The sequence below is a fragment of the Dasypus novemcinctus genome, chromosome 21 (genome assembly GCF_030445035.2).
Source record: "Dasypus novemcinctus isolate mDasNov1 chromosome 21, mDasNov1.1.hap2, whole genome shotgun sequence".
Taxonomy (NCBI): Eukaryota; Metazoa; Chordata; class Mammalia; order Cingulata; family Dasypodidae; genus Dasypus; species Dasypus novemcinctus.
Genome location: NC_080693.1, coordinates 47,011,002 through 47,031,399, shown reverse-complemented (window position 1 = coordinate 47,031,399; position 20,398 = coordinate 47,011,002). Strand labels below are relative to the sequence as shown.

Genomic DNA, 20,398 nt, shown 5'->3' with positions numbered 1-20,398 from the left:
ACATTTTTATGTATGTTGGTTTTGTCTCACTCATTAGAAAGTTAAGTATTTTGAGAGGAAGGACTGTGTATTATAAGTCTCTATCCCTCCAAGTTCCTCACACTTAGTTATTATTTGTAAACTAATACGCTAATTGTTTTGTTTTTTAAGATTTCTTTCTTTCTTTCTTTCTCTCCCCTCTCCGCAACTCCCCCGCCCCGCCCTGCCCCAGTTGTCTGTTCTCTGTGTTTATTTGCTGCTTGTTTTTCTTCCTCTGCTTCTGTTGTCAGTGGCACGGGAATCTGTGTTTTTTTTTTGTTGCGTCATCTTGCTGTGTCAGCTCTCCGTGTGGGCGACACCATTCCTGGGCAAACTGCACTTTCTTTCGCTCTGGGTGGTTCTCCTTATGGGGTGCACTCCTTGCACGTGGGGCTCCCCTATGTGGGGATACCCCTGCATGGCATGGCACTCCTTGCACACATCAGCACTGCACGTGGGCCAGCTCCACACGGGTCAAGGAGGCCCCGGGTTTGAACCGCAGACCTCCTATGTGGTAGATGGATGCCCTAACCACTGGGCCAAGTCCGCTTCCCAATTATTTGTAACTAATACAATTATATTCCCCCTTCCCCTTAGCCCCAATAACTCAAATACAGAAATCACATCTCACACAGCTGAACCCTAACTAGTATTAAAAGAAAACATTTTATTATATAACAGGAGCTAAAGTTTTCTAAAATCTCTAACAACAAAACCAAAAGTCATTCTGGGCACAGAGAGACATTTTTACAATCAAAACTAACTCTCACATTTCAGAAATATGACAAAGTAAATGGGTAAGTGTGCTGCAAATAAACAGGGTCAAACCTTTAGGTCTCCTGTGGCAGCTGAACAAAGGGTGAGTTACTGAGCTGTTGTCCTGATAGGGACTGTAGCAGATGAGAGAAAGAGGAAGCTCACAAACAGGATGGTCAAACTCAGGCCAGGAGTCCATCTGCCATCCAGTTCTTGTCAGTCTGACAAGTCACTCTGATCCAGCACGATTATCCTGTATGAGAGTTTTTATAAAGAACAAAAAAAAGTGAGTTTCTAATTGGTCTGTAAAATTTTTTTAAAGATTTATTTCTCTCCCCTTCCCCCCCCCCCGCCCCCGTTGTCTGTTTTCTGTGTCTATTTGCTGCGTATTCTTCTTTGTCCACTTCTGTTGTTGTCAGTGGCATGGGAATCTGTGTCTCTTTTTGTTGCGTCATCTTGTGTCAGCTCTCTGTGTGTGTGGCACCATTCTTGGGCAGGCTGCACTTTCCTTCGCATTGGGCGGCTCTCCTTACGGGGCGCACTCTTTGCACATGGGGCTCCCCTACGTGGGAGACACCCCTGCGTGGCAGGGCACTCCTTGCGCGCATCAGCACTACGCGTGGGCCAGCTCCACACGGGTCAAGGAGGCCCAGGGTTTGAATCGCGGACCTCCTATGTGGTAGGCAGATGCCCTAACCACTGGGCCAAGTCTGCTTCCCTGTAAAATTTTAATGACACAAACACCACCCTCTTTTTATTCAATTGAATTCAAAGGGGAAGGGATTTGGGACTTTATAATCAAGGGAGATTATGATCAACTAGTGAGTGTACCATGGAAATGCAAAACAACTGCAAAGCAACTGATAGTAGCATCTTCTGTACTCCCTGCACACTAAAACTGTTCTTGTGCTAACTCTTATCACTTATTTGACCAAAATTGGTATTAATTTCACCTTATATTTGAATTTACTATAAATATTAACATTTAAAACATTGAAGAACTTTGTCTGAATTCAAGTTTTTCCATTAATATTAATTTCGATGCTGGTAAATGTTTAAAGTCTGCTCATGCTGTCTAGAAACAGTAACCCTTGCCCTACAAACATCTGCTTTCTCATTACCTGGATGGTTCGGACCAACCCAGTCGCTTCCAAAAACAGGGTTTTAGCTCATCTTGTTGAAATATAGGAGGAAATAAAAACAATCTGGTTACTTTCTAGGTCAAAGGGTGACAGTATTCAGAAGTCACATTAGTGCTCTCTTTAGGGTAAACTTTTATCTGCAACTGCTGTTCTATTCTACAGAGATAAAATCTTTCTACAAACACAGCTAATGGGTTTCCCTTTCTAACATTCTATACTTTTAGTCCATAGTAATGGACGCTAATAACACTAATTCACAAAGCCCCTGCATTATCTTCACAGTGAATTCCATACTAGCTAAAATGCTCCTACACTCCTGGCCCTGAGTGAGTCAGGGTCCTGGAAGAAACAATGTATCCCAAAATGGTTCAAATAAAGACCTCTTAATGAAGTGACTACTTACAGAGGTGTAGTCAGGGTTAAGGGTGCAAGCAAGGAATGGCAAGGTACCCAGTGACTATCAGCAGTGGGAAACTGTTACCATTTGTACATCTGAGGGGACAAGGGGAGGAAACAGTTACTGAAACCAGTGAGAGGTGCAACTGGGAAGGATGGGTTGCCTTATAGAAGCTGTGCTTATTGGAGGGACATCACTTCTACCAGAGTCAAGGTACTGAAGTAGGGAGGAAGGGGAAGATATACCCCAACATCTCTCCTGCCCTCTGATCTTCTGCCAGGGCCTCCTATTGGTCAGCAGGAAGTCCCCTGGCCAGGAACACCCAGGAGATGCAGTCCACAAGGGTCAGCCCTCTGGAGTGCAAAGCTCAAGCACAAAAGGAAGGAAAATGAGAATGAACTGGGGAAGGGATGAAAAAGAATACCAGGTGATATGAAAGGGCTAATGTCTCTAATTTACTGAGTAGGAGAAACTTAAATATTGGAGGGAGTCATTTGTGAGTGGCTTATCAGAAGCTCTAAAGCTCTATCAAAATACTTTTGAAAGTAAGGTTAATTTATAATTTTCACATTACTTGTACACTCCATTTAAATTTCATAGTAATGATTTCTTATTGGATTCTCAGTCCCTCTGTGAGCTAAATTTAGAACTTATTTGAAAACTCTAGACAATTAAATGCAAAACATCACTCTAGACTACATGAAACATAATGATGATGAGATGGACTGAAGGCTTGATTAAAAACAGAATGGGATGTTGTTACTGTTTTGTGATGCAGATATGATTGGCAATTAACAGCAAACCTGGGCTGAATTACAGGAAAAAAGAAATTATTCATGGTAGCTGGGTTATGTGTAATATCTGGGAAACATTTTTAAACAACTTGGATGCTCGCCAAAGTCCATGGAGGCCATTATAACCCATTGTTCATTTGTACCTTCTTCAGGAGTCCCTAAAAAGCTCTCTGATTTCCTTTTCTCAGGCTTGATGCTTTCTTTTCCTTTTTCCTTCTTTTCACCATCTTCTTGATTCTTGGTGTTTGCCTCCCTTCAATGACAATGATTTTGGGTATTAAACTACATGCATAATGGCCAGGGGAACAGTACTATACCCCAAAGGAAGCACAGTAAGAGCCAGCACTAATGGAGTGTCCCCAACAAACCAGGCATAGATTCAAGTGCTTTTCTGTGTAACTCAATTATAACAATGGGATGAGGTAGTTACCATTACCATGCGCATTAAATAATGAGGAAGCTGAGGCACAGAGAAGTTATATTACACACCTAGCAAGTCCTGGGCCTGGGATCTGAACCCTGGCAGTCTGTCTCCACTCAAACTACTACGCTATTTTGCCACAAAGAAAAAACAAAGGCATTTCAGTTTTGTTGTAATCAGTATTTCTTTTCCCAGCCTTATCTTCATTTTCTGAAACTCTGTCTGAAGTGACATTTCTAGTAAGTTAGGATCACATATCTCAAATATGTAAGCAAAAACTGTCTCCTACAACCATCTGTAAGTTCGTGAAGGGCAGAGTAGTCTTGCTCCTCCTTGCATCTCCATCCCACAGCACAGTGTTTGGCTCATTGTCAGTATTCCATAGATATTAACTGAACCAAACTAACACTGTTGAATGATTTTTTCTTCTGTTTTCATTTGGTGGATATTCAAAACAAAATATGTAAAATGAGAGAGAAAATAAAGCCAGGTAGAGAGAAAAGGTTTTTTTTTTTTCCCTTATAACTTCCCATCACTATTAGAATCCTAAGCTAATGAGTTGGAGGAAGTCATCAGGTACTTCAAAGTCTATCCAAATGTTCAAGACAGAGAGTCACCCAGCCTCTGCTAGAGCAGAAACAGCTGCTGTCAAAAGTGTAAAGGCAGTTGGTTCCTTTGTCAGATAGTTATAGTTACTGAAAGTTTGTGCTTCTTCTGAATAAAAAGCTGTTACTCTGCAGTTTCTAGTCAGTAGCTCTGTCCTTTAGAGCAGGAGAGTAAGATGACTCTTTCTTCCCTTTACAATATTTCAGGTATGTGCAGGCAGCTATCAAATTCACCACTCCACCTGCTTTCCAGGCTGAGCTTCCCTGACTCCTTCAGCTGTTCTCATATGACATGGTTTCCAGAACTCTGACTATTCTGTGGCCACCCTCTTCTGTTTGCTGATGTCCCTTTTAAAGTAAGATGCTTAGAATGGAGCCCCACACTATGTCCTAGGAGTCCCCCAAACAGCCTAAGGTAATTAACTTGATCTGGACAGTGCATTTCTGTTTATTCAGTATTAATGCTGTGCTGACCTTTTTAGCAACTGCATCAAACTGAAGACTTAGAGTGGCTTGTAAGCCTTTTTTTTTTTAAAGATTTATTTTTTAAATTTATTTCTCTCCCCTTCCCTGCCCAGTTATCTGCTTTCTGTATCCATTTGCTGCGTGTTCTTCTGTGTCCACCTGTATTTTTGTCAGCGGCACCTGGAATCCGTGTCTCTTTTTGTTGTGTCATCTTGCGTCAGCTCTCCATGTGTGTGCAAAGCCATTCCTGGGCAGGCTGCACTTTTTTCACACTGGGCGGATCTCCTTACAGAGCACATTCCTTGCATGTGGGGCTCCCCTACGAGGGGGACACCCCTGCGTGGCAGGGCACTCCTTGTGCGCATCAGCGCTGTGTGTGGGCCAGCTCATCACATGGGTCAGGAGGCCCTGGGTTTGAACCCTGGACCTCCCATGTGGTAGGTGGACACCCCATCCAGTCGGCCAAATCCGCTTCCCTTGTAAGTCTCCTTCAAGAAACATTTCTTGAATTCCTACCATGTCTCAAGATGCATGCTAGGTGCTGGGCATATAAAAATAAGACATAATTCCTGCCCTCGGTGAACTTATAGTGAGCAGGAGCTTCTAATAAAAACTTTTCCAATCAAATTGTAACAAATGTACCACACTACTGAAAGATGTTATTAATTTTAAAAATTTCCCAATCAGTTCAGGCTCCTGTATTCTATGCTTTTTGCATTAAATGCTTACCTTCAGCTTTTGAGAGAAAGCTAACCTTTCCATCTATCAAAACCATTTTGAACCCTGAGTCTGTCATCCATCACATTAGCATTCATTCCCAGATGTGTTATCTAAAAATTTGATAAGCATGCCTTTTCTGATTTCATTTCAAATTACTGATGGAAATCTGCAAGGTGACAGGGCCAACATACAGCAATCTTAGAGCCCTATACTGATATCAATCTACTAATCAATATCTTGAGCACTGTAGGTAGCTGGAGGAAGACCGGAAGCACAAGTGTGCAGACAGATGGAGTCAGGGCTGGCTTATCTATAGCAATGTAATGCCTTCACTAATGTTCATTCTCCAGGAAGTCTAGATATGTGTTGTTACTGAAAAAGAAAATGATCCCTTAATGGGGAACAATGACCTTGCAGAGCCCTCTGGGAGATCCTGTGGTTGCATGCTCTCCTCAGGTGGCTGTAGCCATCTTTCCAGGTCCTCATCCAGGGTAGAGTGAGCTCTGTCCAAAGGCAAGTGAAGAGAAATGAGACAACAGGTATATCTCCTCTCCCTTGACAAAGATCATTGTGCACAGCAGTTTATCTTTGCAAAACCAAATACAACTGGGTCTTGAGCTACCCTTCTCTTGCCCTAAAGGTGTTTTGGGGAAAGGGAAGGAATGGATTATATTATACATCACAGACATAAGGTTCCTAAGGTTTCTCTTTTAAAAATGTCTTTCCCCTACTTCTTTGCTCTTTGTCTTCTGTCTTCCCCCACAAACTCTCTCCTCACTTTCTTCTCAGGTTACAGGGCTTCGGTCTGCTCTTCTACTTCCCAGACCTTCCTTTCCAGTTTTCTTTCTCTCTCCCTTCCTATTACAGAATAATTTAGCCCTTGAAGAGGGTAACGGACACTGGACAAAGTTTTTCACAGCACTCTTTTCCCTTGCCTTCCTCTTCTATAGCAGCTGGGAAACTAAAAACTGAATTTCCAGCTTCCTTGCAATGAAGAGTTGGCCATATGTCAGTCTGGCCAATGAGATATAAATGGGTGTCTGCTGAGAGAGGATTCTAGAAATGATCTTGCTTTCCAGAAAAAAAGCAAGATCAGCTAGCATATTCCTTTACCCCATCCCCTTATCTCTGCCTGGCATGTGGACAGCAGTCATCTTGCAAACAGAAAGTGACTACCCTGAAGACAAGAGCCTACATGCTACGGGCAGCAGAGCAGGAAGATCAAGAAGCCAAGTCCCTGTTGGCATCATCAAGTTTCTACACAAGTCATGCTCTGCCAGTGTGGACCTTTTGTTAAGTGAGAGATGTTCATTTGAGCAGGATGGTGGGGTTTTCTATCATTTGCAGCCAAAAGCTTTCTATATGGCTTCTCCAAGGAATCTACAGGGGCAGGATTAGGGTGGGGAAGTGGTGGAAGTGCAGGGTCAGATCCTGTCTTTCTTCAACAGTGAAATATTTTGTTCACCATGGATTTTTTGCATTAATTTTAATTTTTAAAACATATTATTTATCTTGACTACTGAGTTTTCTGGTATCCGCTTGAATTTTGTGTGTGAGGGGAGTATCTTACTTGCCTGGCCCTAGTCCTAGCCTGAATGACAGACAATTCAGGACAAGGCAAGAGAAGTCAAGAGGCAAAGGAGGTAAGGTCAAGTGGCTTACCTTATAACACAGGCAAAAGGAGACCTCCCAATCAGGAAAGGAATCGTGTTTCCTGAGGCAACTCTGCCTTTTTAGACCTTGAATTGCCTGCATGATTGCCCTTATTTTATCTTAATTTGGCAAGAAAGATTTAAAAATTCTCTTCCAAGGCCTCTGCCTAACTAAAAGGTTTTGAAAAAAGTTGAAGCCTGAGTTTGACCCACAAAATGAAGTAAAAACAAACAAACTTTAAAAATCCAACCTTTGAGACTAGGGGACGGTTAGATTAGGAAGGAAAAAAGACCAGTTTCTCCCCTTATTTATCTATCTTAGGTTAAAACTAATAAAAACTAATAAAGTTTTTAAAATCCTATCAAATCTCCAGCTTTTTTTTGTTACCTGTCTGTGTCCTCTCCAAGATCCTGAATTTCTTTGGTCCAAAGTATACTGCTATCTTCTCTTTTACTATCAATTTCTTGTTGTTCTAAGTGTCTTTGATCTAAAAGTTCAATTAGTTGAAAGAATTTTATTAGAACAAAAAATACTTGAGAAAGGCTGCCTTCAAGTGGAGTACAAAAAATTAAGGTCAGTTTTGGGGGAGGGGTGCGGGACAAACATGCCTGTATTCACAACAGCCGCTTCTGGGGTCTTGGGAGCTTGTTGGTGCCAGATGAAGCTACAGAAAACTTTGCCTGTGTCAAGGCTCGAAAAAGAGAAACCGAAAGAAAGGGTGCATACAAGAGGAGGCAAGGGACCCTGAAAACAAATTGCTGATTTGCTTTGGGGGGTGTGGTGGCATCCTGTTCTCACTTGTTAGATGCTTCCACAGTTGGGAGTCCCAGGGAAAGAATTTGGGTGGGGAAGGGAGATGCCCTTAAATGTATGCCAGGCATTTTACATACGCTGTCTCATTTAATCCTGCCAGCAGTCCTATGTAGGGAAGAGGATCTGCACAGTTAGCTTACCATTATTTGCAGTAAAGTCAGGTTCACTAGCTGTGATTTCATCCAACCTTGTGGATGAGGCCTGCTGCTGCTTCAGGAGTTCTGCCACAATATAAAAGCAGAAGGCAAATGATTTTCTCCTTTGCACGTCACACCATTCTCTAGGGCAGTGGTTTTCAAAGTATGGTGCAAGGACCAACATTAGCAAAAGATGGGAACTTGTTAGAAATGTAAATTCCCAAGCCCTGCCCTCAACCCTCTGAATCAGAAACTCTGGGGATGGGGCCCAGCAATCTGTGTTTTCATAAGCCCTCCAGGTGATTCTGATTCCTGATAAAGTTTGAGAACCACCGCTTTAGGGCACAGCTGGGTTTGAAAGGAAGTCTTCAAGTCTGGCAAAATCCCATACAACACTAAAAATAAAAATTTTAAAAAGCTGCTGCTGTTGATCATAAGTAACACAAAACCCTATGTGGCAGGTACTGTTTCCAAGGACTTACATACATTAATTCATTAATCTTCACCACAACCCTATGAAGTTGATCCCATTATTATTTCTATTTAACAGATGAGGAAATTAAAGAAAGGTGAAGGAACTTGCCTAAAATCAGATGGTAAGTGGTAGAGTTGGGCTTTAGATTTGCTATCTAGCTCTAAGGTTTATGTTCTCAATCTCTGTTATATATTCTCTCTAAAAGTTTCTAACATTAGAGCAATCTAAGTTTCCCCCCACGCCTACTAGCCTATATCATATAAAATATATTTAACCAAGTCTATGGAAAGACAGAAGAAAAAGAATATAATTTCAAGTTCCTAAAAAAATAATCACTAGACCAGTACAATCATCTACTTAAATCAATACACTCTTTGCATTTGATAGGCACGTTGTCTCCTCAAAGTGTTCCCCAGAGCAGACAGAGAGCCAGCTGAGGGGCAGCTCTGAGCTCACAGCATGGCCCTGTTCTGTGCAGGTGCAGATGGGTTCCCTTTTTGCAGGTCAGGAAGCAGCCCCTACCTCACAGCTCCTAGTCATCATGAAACCCATGAGATCATTTAATACAATTTGTAATTTTTAAAAAAAAATTCATTTTTATCCTTGTTAAAACTATTGATCTTAAACGATCACCTATATCCTAGAGTTCCAAAGGACCCTCCCCTTTAGGCTGTTGTCAAAAGCCTAGAGCTTTGGATGTGAACCATTTAGAGAGCAGTATTAGCCCCAGGTCGCTCCCCCAAAGCTCTCTTGAGGGTAAAGAACAATAGTAGGATGATATTCAGTAACTGAATGTGGAGGCTCTTTATCAGGAGAAACTACTCAAGTGCCCTCTGCCCTTTATCTAATTACTGATCCATCTGAAAGTATAGACATCACCTAGAAACCTGGCCCAGATAATTCTCATAAGGGGAAATGAGGGAGGGCTTCTGCAGAGAGTGCTGGGGTACAGCAGTGCTGTGAGGCTACAGGCCAGGAGGAAGCCTGGTAACTCAGCTGCTGAAAAGGGAGAGTTGGAGGGCGTAGTCATACGGCGAAAGGACGGGAGGATTCAGAGTAAAACTACCACCTACTGTCAAACTGCAAGGGGAGTTGACGAATACTGCCTTAAGCCATGACCAACATGACACTGAAAATCAACCTGAACAGGATACCTGTGGGGTGACCTCCATTCTCAAGCAGCAGTCCTACTATTTTACTAAGAAGAGCAACTGGAAGGGAGGAATTTGCAAGGATTGCCCAGGGAGTCCCAGAAAAGAAAAGCTGGTGGTAGGGGGTGACCCTAAGAGCCTGACCCAACAATCTGGTGACCTGCATGATCATGTGGCATTAAGAGAGGTGTGCAATGAGGCGAGAAAGGACCTATGATTACAGAAAAAGAAGCCACGTTCATCAGGGTAGGTAAGGGGTGTAATGAGGAGCCTAGAGAATAGATGTCCACTGAGTCAGACCAGAGTAGTTCTCATATACCCTCTCTCTTCCTTATCCTTCTGATATACAAAACCTCAGGAACCCTGAAACCAAGTGGTAACCCTCAGGAAATTCTCTATAGGCCCTATAACAAGAATTGGACAGGTCTGATGAGATGCATTCTCTGGGCATGAGGGGCTGGTTCAGCTGTCAAGAAGAGAACTGTCAGATCTTTCCTGGGGAAGCAGGCCAACTGCCCCCAAATGTCTCTATAACCATGCACCATTTACTTTCAGCATCAGCTGAACCTGGCAGGGCCAGCTAATTACCTGCAAATAAAATAGACCTTGCACTGATCTGCCTCTGCTTGAAATGGAAAATTCTTTTTCATTAGGTCTGGTGTTATTGACTTCCCTGCCCTCAGGAAAGGGATTTATACACAATGCCAATACCATTAATACCTCCTGCTAACTGGCAAAACCAATAGGCCTCCAAGGTATGGCTGGTTTGATTTGAAAAGGAGTTAAGAATTCCTTTAATAAAAGAAGTACATCATAATGAACCAGTTGAATGTTATTTTCCCTCAGACTCATTACCATAGACTCTTTCTGTACATTCAACCAGATCCTCACAGGGCCTTCTGTAGTAGCGCTCAAAGCAGAAACATTTTAGACAGTGATCATAACTAAGTGGGCCATGGAGTATTCTGATTGAAAATCCCTTACCAATTTCATCAAGTAATTCCTGAGATGGTGGTGGGAGCTCATCAATGTGATGCTGTGAGATGGCTTCTATAAGTTCTTAAAAAAGACAAAGGAGAAAATGACTTAACACTTTCCTGGACCTGAACTGGACATTCTAAGCTCCCACATAGACTTGAATTAAGATTTCTCAATGATGAAACATATAAAAGGTGGGGGTGGAGAGGGGGAGAAAACCTAACAGCCTTAAATAAGACTCCCTACTCTGTGCATGGCTTCACTCTCTTTTACCCTCAAACCTTTTTCTGTATCATTCCTTAACCCAGTCTGAGTTGATCCATGCCCCTCTCTCCTGAAGAGTATTTTGGGTAGGTGTGGTTTAAATTCATACTGAGAGGCTGGGCGTCCCATCTGAACCAGTGCTACTGGAGGGATAGACAAACTCTGGGCCAGTCAAAATGAACAAAACCACAAACTAGGTGGCCTGATTCTATAGATTTCAGGCCAAAGGATATAGGAGCAACCATACTCTGGGCTTACTCCAAGCACTCAATTGTAACATTAACCAAAACCTCTCAACATAATTCACAAAATTCTTATTCCTTGAGGAAAACTCCAACAGTTGTACCAAAGACATGACATTAAAATTAATGTAGCAAAGGTACTACACCTCAAGAGCTGTTAACTCTTATACTCTTTCACTTGGAAATTATCACCTAAGAATCTATCCCAAGGAAAGGATCAGAGGTGATAAAGATTTATATGCAAATAGAAAAAATTGGAAAAAAACAAATTTTCAATAAAAGGGAATGGTTAAGTGATATATGTAGAGAGGACTATAATATAACCATTACATATATTTATGAATGATTTTTAATGACAAAGGAAAATCCTCTATAATATTAAGGAAAAAAACATGCTAAAACGATATACAATATGATTTCAACTAAGTTAAAATATGTGTTTCATATTTCTAAAAACATGAAAAATAGCACATAAGGTTAAAAAATGGATAAGGTTAAATAGTTTTTATTTTCCTTTTTTTAAAAGATTTATTTATTTCTCTCCCCTGTCCCCCCCAGTTATTTGTTCTCTGTGTCCATTCACTGTGTGTTCTTCTGTGTCTGCTTGTACTCTTGTCAGCGGCACTGGGAATCTGTGTCTCTTTTTGTTGTGTCATCTTGCTGCATTAGTTCTGTATGTGTGTGGCACCACTCCTGGATAGGCTGCACTTTTTTCATGCGGGGCAGCTTTCCTTACGGGGTGTAGTCTTTGCATGTGGCATTCCCCTATGTGGGGGACACCCCTGCATGGCATGGCACTCCTTGCACGCATCAGCACTGCACATGGGCCAGCTCACCACATGGGTCAGGAAGCCCATGGGTTTGAACCCTGGACCTCCCATGTGGTAGTAGGTGGACACTCTTATCTGTTGAGCCAAATCTGCTTCCCTTATTTTCCTTTTATTTTTTTAATAAATTTTATCACTTTTATTTATTTTTTAATGATTTATTTATTTATTTCTCTCCCCTTCTCCACCCCCCGCGACCCCCGAGTTGTCTGTTCTCTGTGTCTATTTGCTGCATTGTCTTCTTTGTTGTCAGTGGCACGGGAATCTGTGTTTCTTTTTATTGCATCATCTTGCTGTGTCAGCTTTCCGTGTGGGCGGCGCCATTCTTAGGCGGCTGCACTTTCTTTTGCGCTGGGCGGCTCTCCTTACAGGGCACACTCCTTGCGCATGGGGCTCCCCTACGAGGGGGACACCCCTGAGTGGCACGGCACTCCTTGCACATGGGCCAGTTCCACACAGGTCAAGGAGGCCCGGGGTTTGAACTGCGGACCTCCCATGTGGTAGATGGACGCCCTAACCACTGGGCCAAGTCCGCTTCCCTTATTTTCCTTTTTAAGCTCTTCTTTATTCTCCAAGTTTTCTACAATGTTTTATTTTTATAATCAGGGGAAAATAACTTTTTAAAGGACGAACTGGGAATTGAACACAGGGTCTCTTATATGGGAAGCAGGCGCTCAACCACTGAGCTACACCCACTCCCCAGCAGTTCTTTTTAAATTTACTGAAATATATCACTCATACATAAGCATACATAAACAATAAGTGTATAATAGTTATGAACTTACAAACCAAACACATAACATCAAACATATATAACATCTCACCCTACCACCAATAACTTGCATTGTTTTTAAACTTTTTAAACTAATGATTAAAGAGCATTGTCAAAATATTACTACTAAACAAAGTAGTTTTCCCCTAACCAATCTGACTGTTATTATCTTTATATCATTTTCCCAAGCGTTTTTGTTTTAATCAGTGTAGCATCAAAGATGAGAGTAAGGCTCCTTTAATGTGGCTTACTCTTATGAACTTCTACTAGGATATTAAAGTTGGGTACCTTTAGGCAGGCTCCTTCTCTGGGTATCAGGGAGTGATGTGGTAGGTGCCTTAGCCATGCTGGAGGGACCACAGCCAGTCAATGCAGACAACCTTTTCTATAAGTAAGACATAAACACAGTAACTGACGCATGTATTGTTGAGCTAAAAAGGCATACACAGTTCTATCATTTCCAAGATTAAGCATGTGTATTATCAGTGAAAGAAGCCACTTATATTTACGCCTAAGCCAAACTTGGTCAAATGTCACCTGCTCTAGGAAGCCTTCATCCCCCTCTGCCTCCTCAGTCCTCACTTACACCTCTGTTTTATGTCATGCCTGCCTTTCTCATTAGATGGTGAGGTTCTTTGGGGCAGGGACAATGCCTTTCTTATTCACACTTGGATGCCTAGGACAGGGCCTGGTATGGTTCCTGACACTTAGAGAACCTGTCCAATGAATGTTGGGTGAAAGCAAAAACATTCCTTGTCATTTCTCTACTTCAGAGTAATACCTTTTCTGAGCCAAATGTCCAAGTAAGTTGACAAGTTTTCACTGAGGGCTGTTTTAGTTTCCCCAGCTGCTGAAACAATACCATACAATGGGATGCTTAACACAAGGCATTAACTGGCTCATGGTTTCAGAGGCTAGAAGGCTTGCTTCCTCCTAGGGTTTGTATCTTCTGGTTGGCTGGCAATCTTTGGGCTTCCTTGGCTTTTCCATCTCATGGCAATGATCATGGCAATGTCTTCTCTTCTGGGTTCTGATGACTTTCAGCTTCTGGCTGCTCCCCATGGCTTCTCTTTCTATGTCCGATTTCCTTTGCTTATATGGACTTCAGCCATATTGGATTAAAGCCTGCCCTCATAAGTTTGGGCACACCCTAACTAGTAACATCTTCAAAGGTCTTATTTACAAATGGGCTCACAACTACCAGACCAGGGGTTGGGACCACAACATATCTTTTATGGGGGACATTATTTCTCCCCATCCCCTTGTTGTTTTTCACTTGCTGCATCTGTTCATATTCCTTTTATCTTTAGGGTTCCTTGTATCTTTAGGACCCGAACTCATGACTTCTGATATGGGAGAGAGGTGCCTAATGGCTTGAGCCACCTCCACTCCCTGCTTTGTTGTATCTCTCATTCTGTTTTCCCTCCCCACATCTCTTGTAGCATCATCTTGTTGCATGAGCTTGTCATCCCTGCCTGTTGTGTCAGCTCGCTGTCTTCTTTAGGAGGCACCAGGAACCGCTGCTCCCTGCTTTGTTGGGTCTCTCATTATGTGTTTTCTTCTTGTGTCTCTGTGTTAGCTTGCCATGCCTGCCCGTCCTGCCAGCTCACTGTCTTCTGTAGGAGGCAATGGGATCAGAACCAGTGACCTCCCATGTGGTAGGCAGGAGCCTAGTCTTCTGAGCCACATCTGCTTCCCAGTCAACAGGTTTTAAATGAGTGGTACCAAGTAGGTTTCTTGAAGAGACTACAGATGTGAAATAAGAGGGAAAGAGAGAGATAGAGAAGAAAAAAGAGAAGGAGTCAGAGGGGTAGGGAAAGACATAAGGAGGAGACAGTATACAATCAAGTGCAGACTATTAGTTCAGGAGTTCAGAGAAGGTGGAAATCAATACAAACCGTCAGGAAACCAGGGGAAACTTCAAGAAGAAAGCAGAACTTGAGCCTCCTTAAGTGGGTAGAATATGGTTAGAAGGAAAGAACAATGCAGGTGAAGGCAGCATCATAATTTACGGCACAGAAGTTGACTCTAGAGAAATTGCCAAAAACTATCTCTGGGGGGTGGGGGAAGCATAAAAAAACAGGATCAATCCTACAATATAGACTCAGGAGAGAGGCCCCATATGGAAGTCTGGAAAGGACATAGTTTATTTCTTTGCATTCCTTATAAAAGATTCAGAGAGATCTTGTTACTTTAGATCACTGTGCCTTTGGGATTGACCCCATGAGTGTGTAATACAGAATGTGTATACTTACAAGGTCAGTTAGTCTTGAAGGAGAGGTTTCAGAGGGAGTTAGGAGGGAATCCAGGCTCCTCGCTTTCTCCCGGACACTTTTAAATTTATCAGACAAGGTTTGAATGGATTCTTGACTGTTCCAGCAAGAGGTAGACCCTGTTTTAACCTGAAATGTGATACTTTCAAGACAGTCTCTATACCGACTGGCAGGTGAAGAAATTGACCCTATTGTAGAAAAGAGGGCAGTTAGTTTTTGAATCCTGCACAGTATTAAAACAACAAACAAAACAAACACTTCAATATCTATATAAGGGATTTTCCAGATTGTTAATAAACTGAAATAAACACCAATCTGAGGCATAGCTCCTCAAGGGATGAAAAATGGCTACACTAGTATCTCAGCATCAGATATCCTTTTTTCAATGTCCTTATTACCAGTTTATTTGTGGCTCTAATAATCTCCCTTTTTTTTTGATGGTGATACTTAGAGACAGCATTCCTTTACCATTGTCCTCAAAAACCTAGCAGCGACCACACCACTCCTACATGGCCTCCCATATCCCCTTCTGCTTTGGCCCTAAACGAATACCACTGTACCATGAGAAAACATTCCCTGGGTCAGCCCTGAAGCCTGGCTTCCAGAAGCCAATGTCTTTTCCTCTCCCAAAACCTTTCTCTTTCCTGCGCGTGATTACCTGAGCTGAGCGGAGTGCTGACACTGGCAGGTGCATGGCTTATTCTAGGAGTTTTGCAAGAGGCTTCCTTCAAAGAGCTGTCTTGTTCATAGGAGATACTTGACAGATCTTGAATGTCTGTCAATGATCTACAGAATTAGATAAAAGTGCAAAATAATTGAGAGATGTTTAGAAAAATCAAACAATATTATTCCCAAGAGGTACTTTTCAAGTATGCCCTTGATAAAAGGTTTATTTGGCAATAGGCCAGAATTAGAGACTATCTAGACTATCTTATACATCTTAAAGAGAATAGTAGAGAATATCTTAAAAATAGATACTAACTTTAAAACATATTTCAGCTGCTAAAACAAAACTATTTCCATAGATGAAAGGATATTTATGTGGAAAATAGATTTAATCTACTGCAGGTATAAACTTCTGCTATTATAGTTATTTCCTTGGTTTTAAGATATTAATTATAAATCACATCATCAATTTAATAACAGCTTTTTGGTGAAAGAAGCAACACATTCAAATTAACTATACATAAAAATGGGAAGAATGTGGACTCTTAACAAACAAGAAAATACTGTTCCATTAAAACCCAGACTTTATACAGCATCCTTAGGCAACTCTGTGGTGGCCATACATGTCTTTCTCTTTCAGTTCCTTTGGTGACTCCTTTAATGTCTCTTCTTGTTCACTTTCAGTACTGAAAGAGAGAAAGTGGGAAAATCATATGAATCCCCTCTCTTAGCAAAGTGCTCTAACCTGGTACAAGTGCCCAGCACTAGAGGTAGCAGAAAGTGCACTAGCTTGGAAATGGGAGGCATGGGTTTGGATCCTGGTTCTGCCACTAACTAGCCACATGTTCTCAGGCAAATCTGGGCCTTGTTCTGGGTCTGTTTCCTCTCCAGAGATTAAATAAATGATCTCTAAGGGTCAACTCAGGTCTGACATTAGCCAATGACTCTACGTGACAATGAGTAAGGTCCTGAAGAAATCAGTGGAGCACAGGAACTTTGTTGGGAGATGGATGTTGGAGCAAAGAGCACAGCCATGGGGCCTTAGTAACTGTGAGACAGTTTCCTGACATAGTGTACCCAGTAAGGCCAAGAGAAGTTTATGCCAAAAAATGGCCAGAAAAGAAAACTGAAGGCAAACTTGACTTTTTTCTACATTAAACAATATTTAAGATTTCAACACACAATGAATACTATAAGCCAGGTCCCACAGTCAATTCTTCCATATATGTTTTCATATTTTTAACTCTTAAAGCAATCCTGTGACACCAATGGTATAAAGAGGGGAAGGGAATGGATATTGGTTTAGGTTGTGACTTTATTAGGGCTGTTCAAAATGTTTCCGGTTCTTCTTCTAGGCACATAGTCTGACAGTATTTTTTGGCCCTCCTAATTTATATAAATGGCCACATGACTGGTTTTAACCAATGAAATGTGAGTGAAAGTGATATGTGTCAATTCTGGGCAGATGCTTTAAGAGCCTGTGTACAACTGACTGCGTTCTCTTTTTCCTGCCTCAGCAATCAAGTAAGCACAAGGATGAAGCCTCCCTCAGCCTGGGTCTCTGGCAGAAGGTAATAGAGAACAGAACACCCCCAACCAACCATGATGGACATGGAAAGAGCAAGAAATAAACTTTTGTTGTTTTAAGTCACTAAAATTTGGTGGTTGTTTGTTATGTAGCATAATCTAGCCATTTACCAGCTGTTTGACCTTAGAAAATGCTTAAACTCTCTGAACTTCACTCTCCTCACTGGCAAAATGGTGATAACAGTATGGCCCTTAAAGGTTGTTGTGTGGATTAAATTAGACAATAAAACAGAGTGCTTAGCATGTGGTAGATGCCAAGGCAACAATAGCTATAATTATTACAGACAAGGAAATTAAGGTCGGTGGGGGGTAGAATTGAATGTTGTGCCAGGTACTTTACAACTATTATTACTTTTTTTGTTACATTTTTTATTCATTAGAGAATCTGTGGGTTTACAGAACTTCACATATTTGCATGCCATTCTTGCACAGGGGACATGCTAATCTTCCTTGTATTATTCCAATTTTAATATATGTGCTACTGAAATGAGCACTTACTAGTTCTTTTTAATTTAACTTTTTACTCTGAGGTAACTGTAGATTCACATGCAATTTTAAGAAGTAACAGAGAGATCTCATGTTTCCCTTTACCTAGTCTCTCCCAGATGTAACGTCTTGCAAAACTATAATACAATATCACAACCAGGATATTGACATTGATAGCATTGATATAGTCAAGATAGAGAACATTTCCATCACCCACAAGAATCCCTCACATTGCCCTTCTATTTTTGCTCCCACTCCCCCCCACCCCATTTCCTCCTGACCCCATCTCCTCCATATGCCTGGCAACCATTAATCTGTTCTTTGTTTCTATGATTTTGTCATTTCAAGAATATGATACAAATGGAATCACACAGTAAATAACTTTTTGGGATTGATTTTTTTTCACTTAGCATAATTCTCTGGAGATTTATCCAGGTTGCTATGGGTATCACTAGTTCATTCTTCTTGTTACTGAGTACTATCCCATGGAATAGATGTACCACAGTGTGTTTAACCATTCACCTTTTGAAGGACTTCTGGATTTTGGATTGTTTCCAGTTTAGGCTATTATGAATAAAGCTGCTATAAACATTCATAGATATGTTCTTATGTAAACCTAAGTCTTCCTTTCTCTAGAACAGATGCTGAGGAGTTACATTATTACTTTAAATCCCTGCATCAACATTCATAGTAAGGATTCGAATTCCTGTTTTACAGATGGGGAAACAGAATAGAGGGATTGAGACATTTGACCAAGGACACAGCAATAGAAAGGCTGTGTCGGGATCTGAATACAGATAATGACTCATTTTCACTGGCCCTCACAATTCTGCTAAACACGTCCCAACAAAGCTAAGCTTCCCAGAGCTAAATTTTACAACATGAAGACTAATACATTGAAAGATAATCAATATATAAATACGGGGTATTATCACCATTTAACACTGCTTCCATGAGTCTGAAAATGAATACAAAAGTAACAGCCCACACCTTAGTATAGGTCGGAACTGAGATTGGGTCAAAATCTCAGCATTCTTTCCAAGGACTTTTCTCATCATTTGGAACCTTTCCTCGCCTGAAAGAAGAAAGTAACTGTAAATTTTATACTGAATTTTTGCCAATCCTGATTATTTTCATTCCCTACAGTGTTTGTTGTATTATCCCAGAATGAGAAATAATCTGGATAAACAAAGTGCTTCCCCAGTGAGGTTTGGATTGAGTGCTATAGAAGAGATTTTTGCCTGAAAGTTTATTTTTCTTGCTCAGAAGGGAGAACTATATTCTGACACTCAGAATACAATCAAGCCATTTACTGGCCTTTCAGTTATAACTACACAGTTATTTCTGGAGACAATGTTGTTTTGTCTTTTCAGGAAGGCAAACTGAACTGTTTCCTGTCAACAGACACCAGGGGGCGTCAAAATCAAGGGCTGTTTATTCAATAAAGATTCCAAATAGAAAACACCATTAGCTGGGCACTCCCAGAGGACTAATTGTGCCTCCAGGCCATCAAACCCCACAAAGAGTTGCGGTGGGGGTGGGATCCTAAGTATTAAGGAGCTAATTCAACAGTCTTCCATTCTCCTTGGCATCAAGTGTCTGACAATACTCCCCAGTTCTCAGGGAGATGCTTTGCAGACCTCTATAGTCAGACAGGGCCAATTCCCATTTCCTTCCTACCTTTGTATTTTCCTGGTTTACAGAGAAGGGGACAGACAGAGGAACCTGTCCTGTTTCCAAATGTCCAAGACATCTCCCACACCCATCCTTAGGTCCGGGCAGTCCAGTGGGCACTCAACTGATGAAGCCCACCAGAACAGTGTCAGCTGTACCAAGGAGCTCTAAAACCCCATCAGTGGAGAGGCCATGTAGGTCCTCTTCCTGTGACCCTCTTTTAAGAAGCAAGATACTGAAGAAAGAATGAATTCTTAAGCAGTTTAGAGCTGGAAGGGAATTTAGGGATTTTAGATTTCAACCTCCTCCTTCCCATTAAAGGAGTGGAGAGTGGGGCCTAGGAATGATAGCCAAGGTCATGCAGAAAAAGTCAGTGGCAGAGCTGGGCCTGGAGCCCTTTATGTCTACCACGCATCCCTGTTCCGTTCCTCATGTGGAGGGGATATATATCAGAGCCTAGGTGGAAAGGAGGGCAGAGAAAGGCTAGAAGAAGGGAATGGCATGGAAACCAGAGCCCTTTTCATGTGCTTCAGATGCCATTCTCAATATCAAACTAGCCCTGGTTTTCTCACTTGCCTGCCCGCTAGCTTCTCCACCCCACCCAACCCTACTCCAAAGACAAGTGAGGAGATCTCATATAGGCCAGGCCCACAGAGAAAGTGACCATGGGCAGCTCTGCATTAAGAGGTGAGTGGACCAAACCCCAAGTCTGGGGACTTCTTTTTTTCCTGTTTGGTTGCATCATCGTCTTTTTTGGTGCATCATTTCTTCGTGCAGGGGCCTGCCGCCTCTCTGCTCCATGCAGGTCTGGGATGCCTTTTTTCTTTTTTCACCAGGAGGTCCTGGGGGGATTGAACCTGGGTCCTCCATATGGTAAACAGGAGCTCAATTGCTTGAGCCAGTTACTTCTCTCTAGGACTTTTAATACATATTACCCTGAGAATTTAAGTGTTCCTCTAAAAGCTTACAGTTTCCTAAAATGTTCCTAACTCGGGTAGAGGCCTGAATCAGGTCAGAGTTGGAAGCCAGAGTGTACAGTGGAAAGAAGAGTTCAGAACCCTACCCTTCCTGGGTTCTGAGTG

The 20,398-nt window shown here is 41.8% G+C and overlaps 1 protein-coding gene and 1 non-coding gene across 4 annotated transcripts in view; both read right to left on the bottom strand.

Moving 5' to 3' along the window:
* Positions 1–665: 665 nt before the first annotated feature.
* The window catches only part of TEX14 (testis expressed 14, intercellular bridge forming factor), a 199,887-nt gene continuing 180,154 nt past the window's right edge, over positions 666–20,398 (bottom strand). For all 3 annotated transcript variants that reach the window (XM_058283898.2, XM_058283897.2, XM_058283899.2), the window contains 12 exons: positions 18,633–18,717; positions 16,193–16,255; positions 15,562–15,689; positions 14,886–15,091; positions 12,919–13,015; positions 10,532–10,606; positions 7,925–8,005; positions 7,359–7,458; positions 5,729–5,821; positions 3,251–3,360; positions 1,896–1,947; positions 666–1,027 (listed from right to left, as the gene is read on the bottom strand). In XM_058283898.2, coding sequence (XP_058139881.1) covers positions 991–1,027; positions 1,896–1,947; positions 3,251–3,360; positions 5,729–5,821; positions 7,359–7,458; positions 7,925–8,005; positions 10,532–10,606; positions 12,919–13,015; positions 14,886–15,091; positions 15,562–15,689; positions 16,193–16,255; positions 18,633–18,717 — 1,127 coding nt within the window. In that variant the 3' untranslated portion in view covers positions 666–990. The remainder of the gene's footprint in view (positions 1,028–1,895; positions 1,948–3,250; positions 3,361–5,728; positions 5,822–7,358; positions 7,459–7,924; positions 8,006–10,531; positions 10,607–12,918; positions 13,016–14,885; positions 15,092–15,561; positions 15,690–16,192; positions 16,256–18,632; positions 18,718–20,398) is intronic.
* Positions 17,544–17,650, bottom strand: LOC111766493 (U6 spliceosomal RNA). The gene has a single exon (XR_002798528.1). It is a non-coding gene; the product is annotated as a U6 spliceosomal RNA (small nuclear RNA).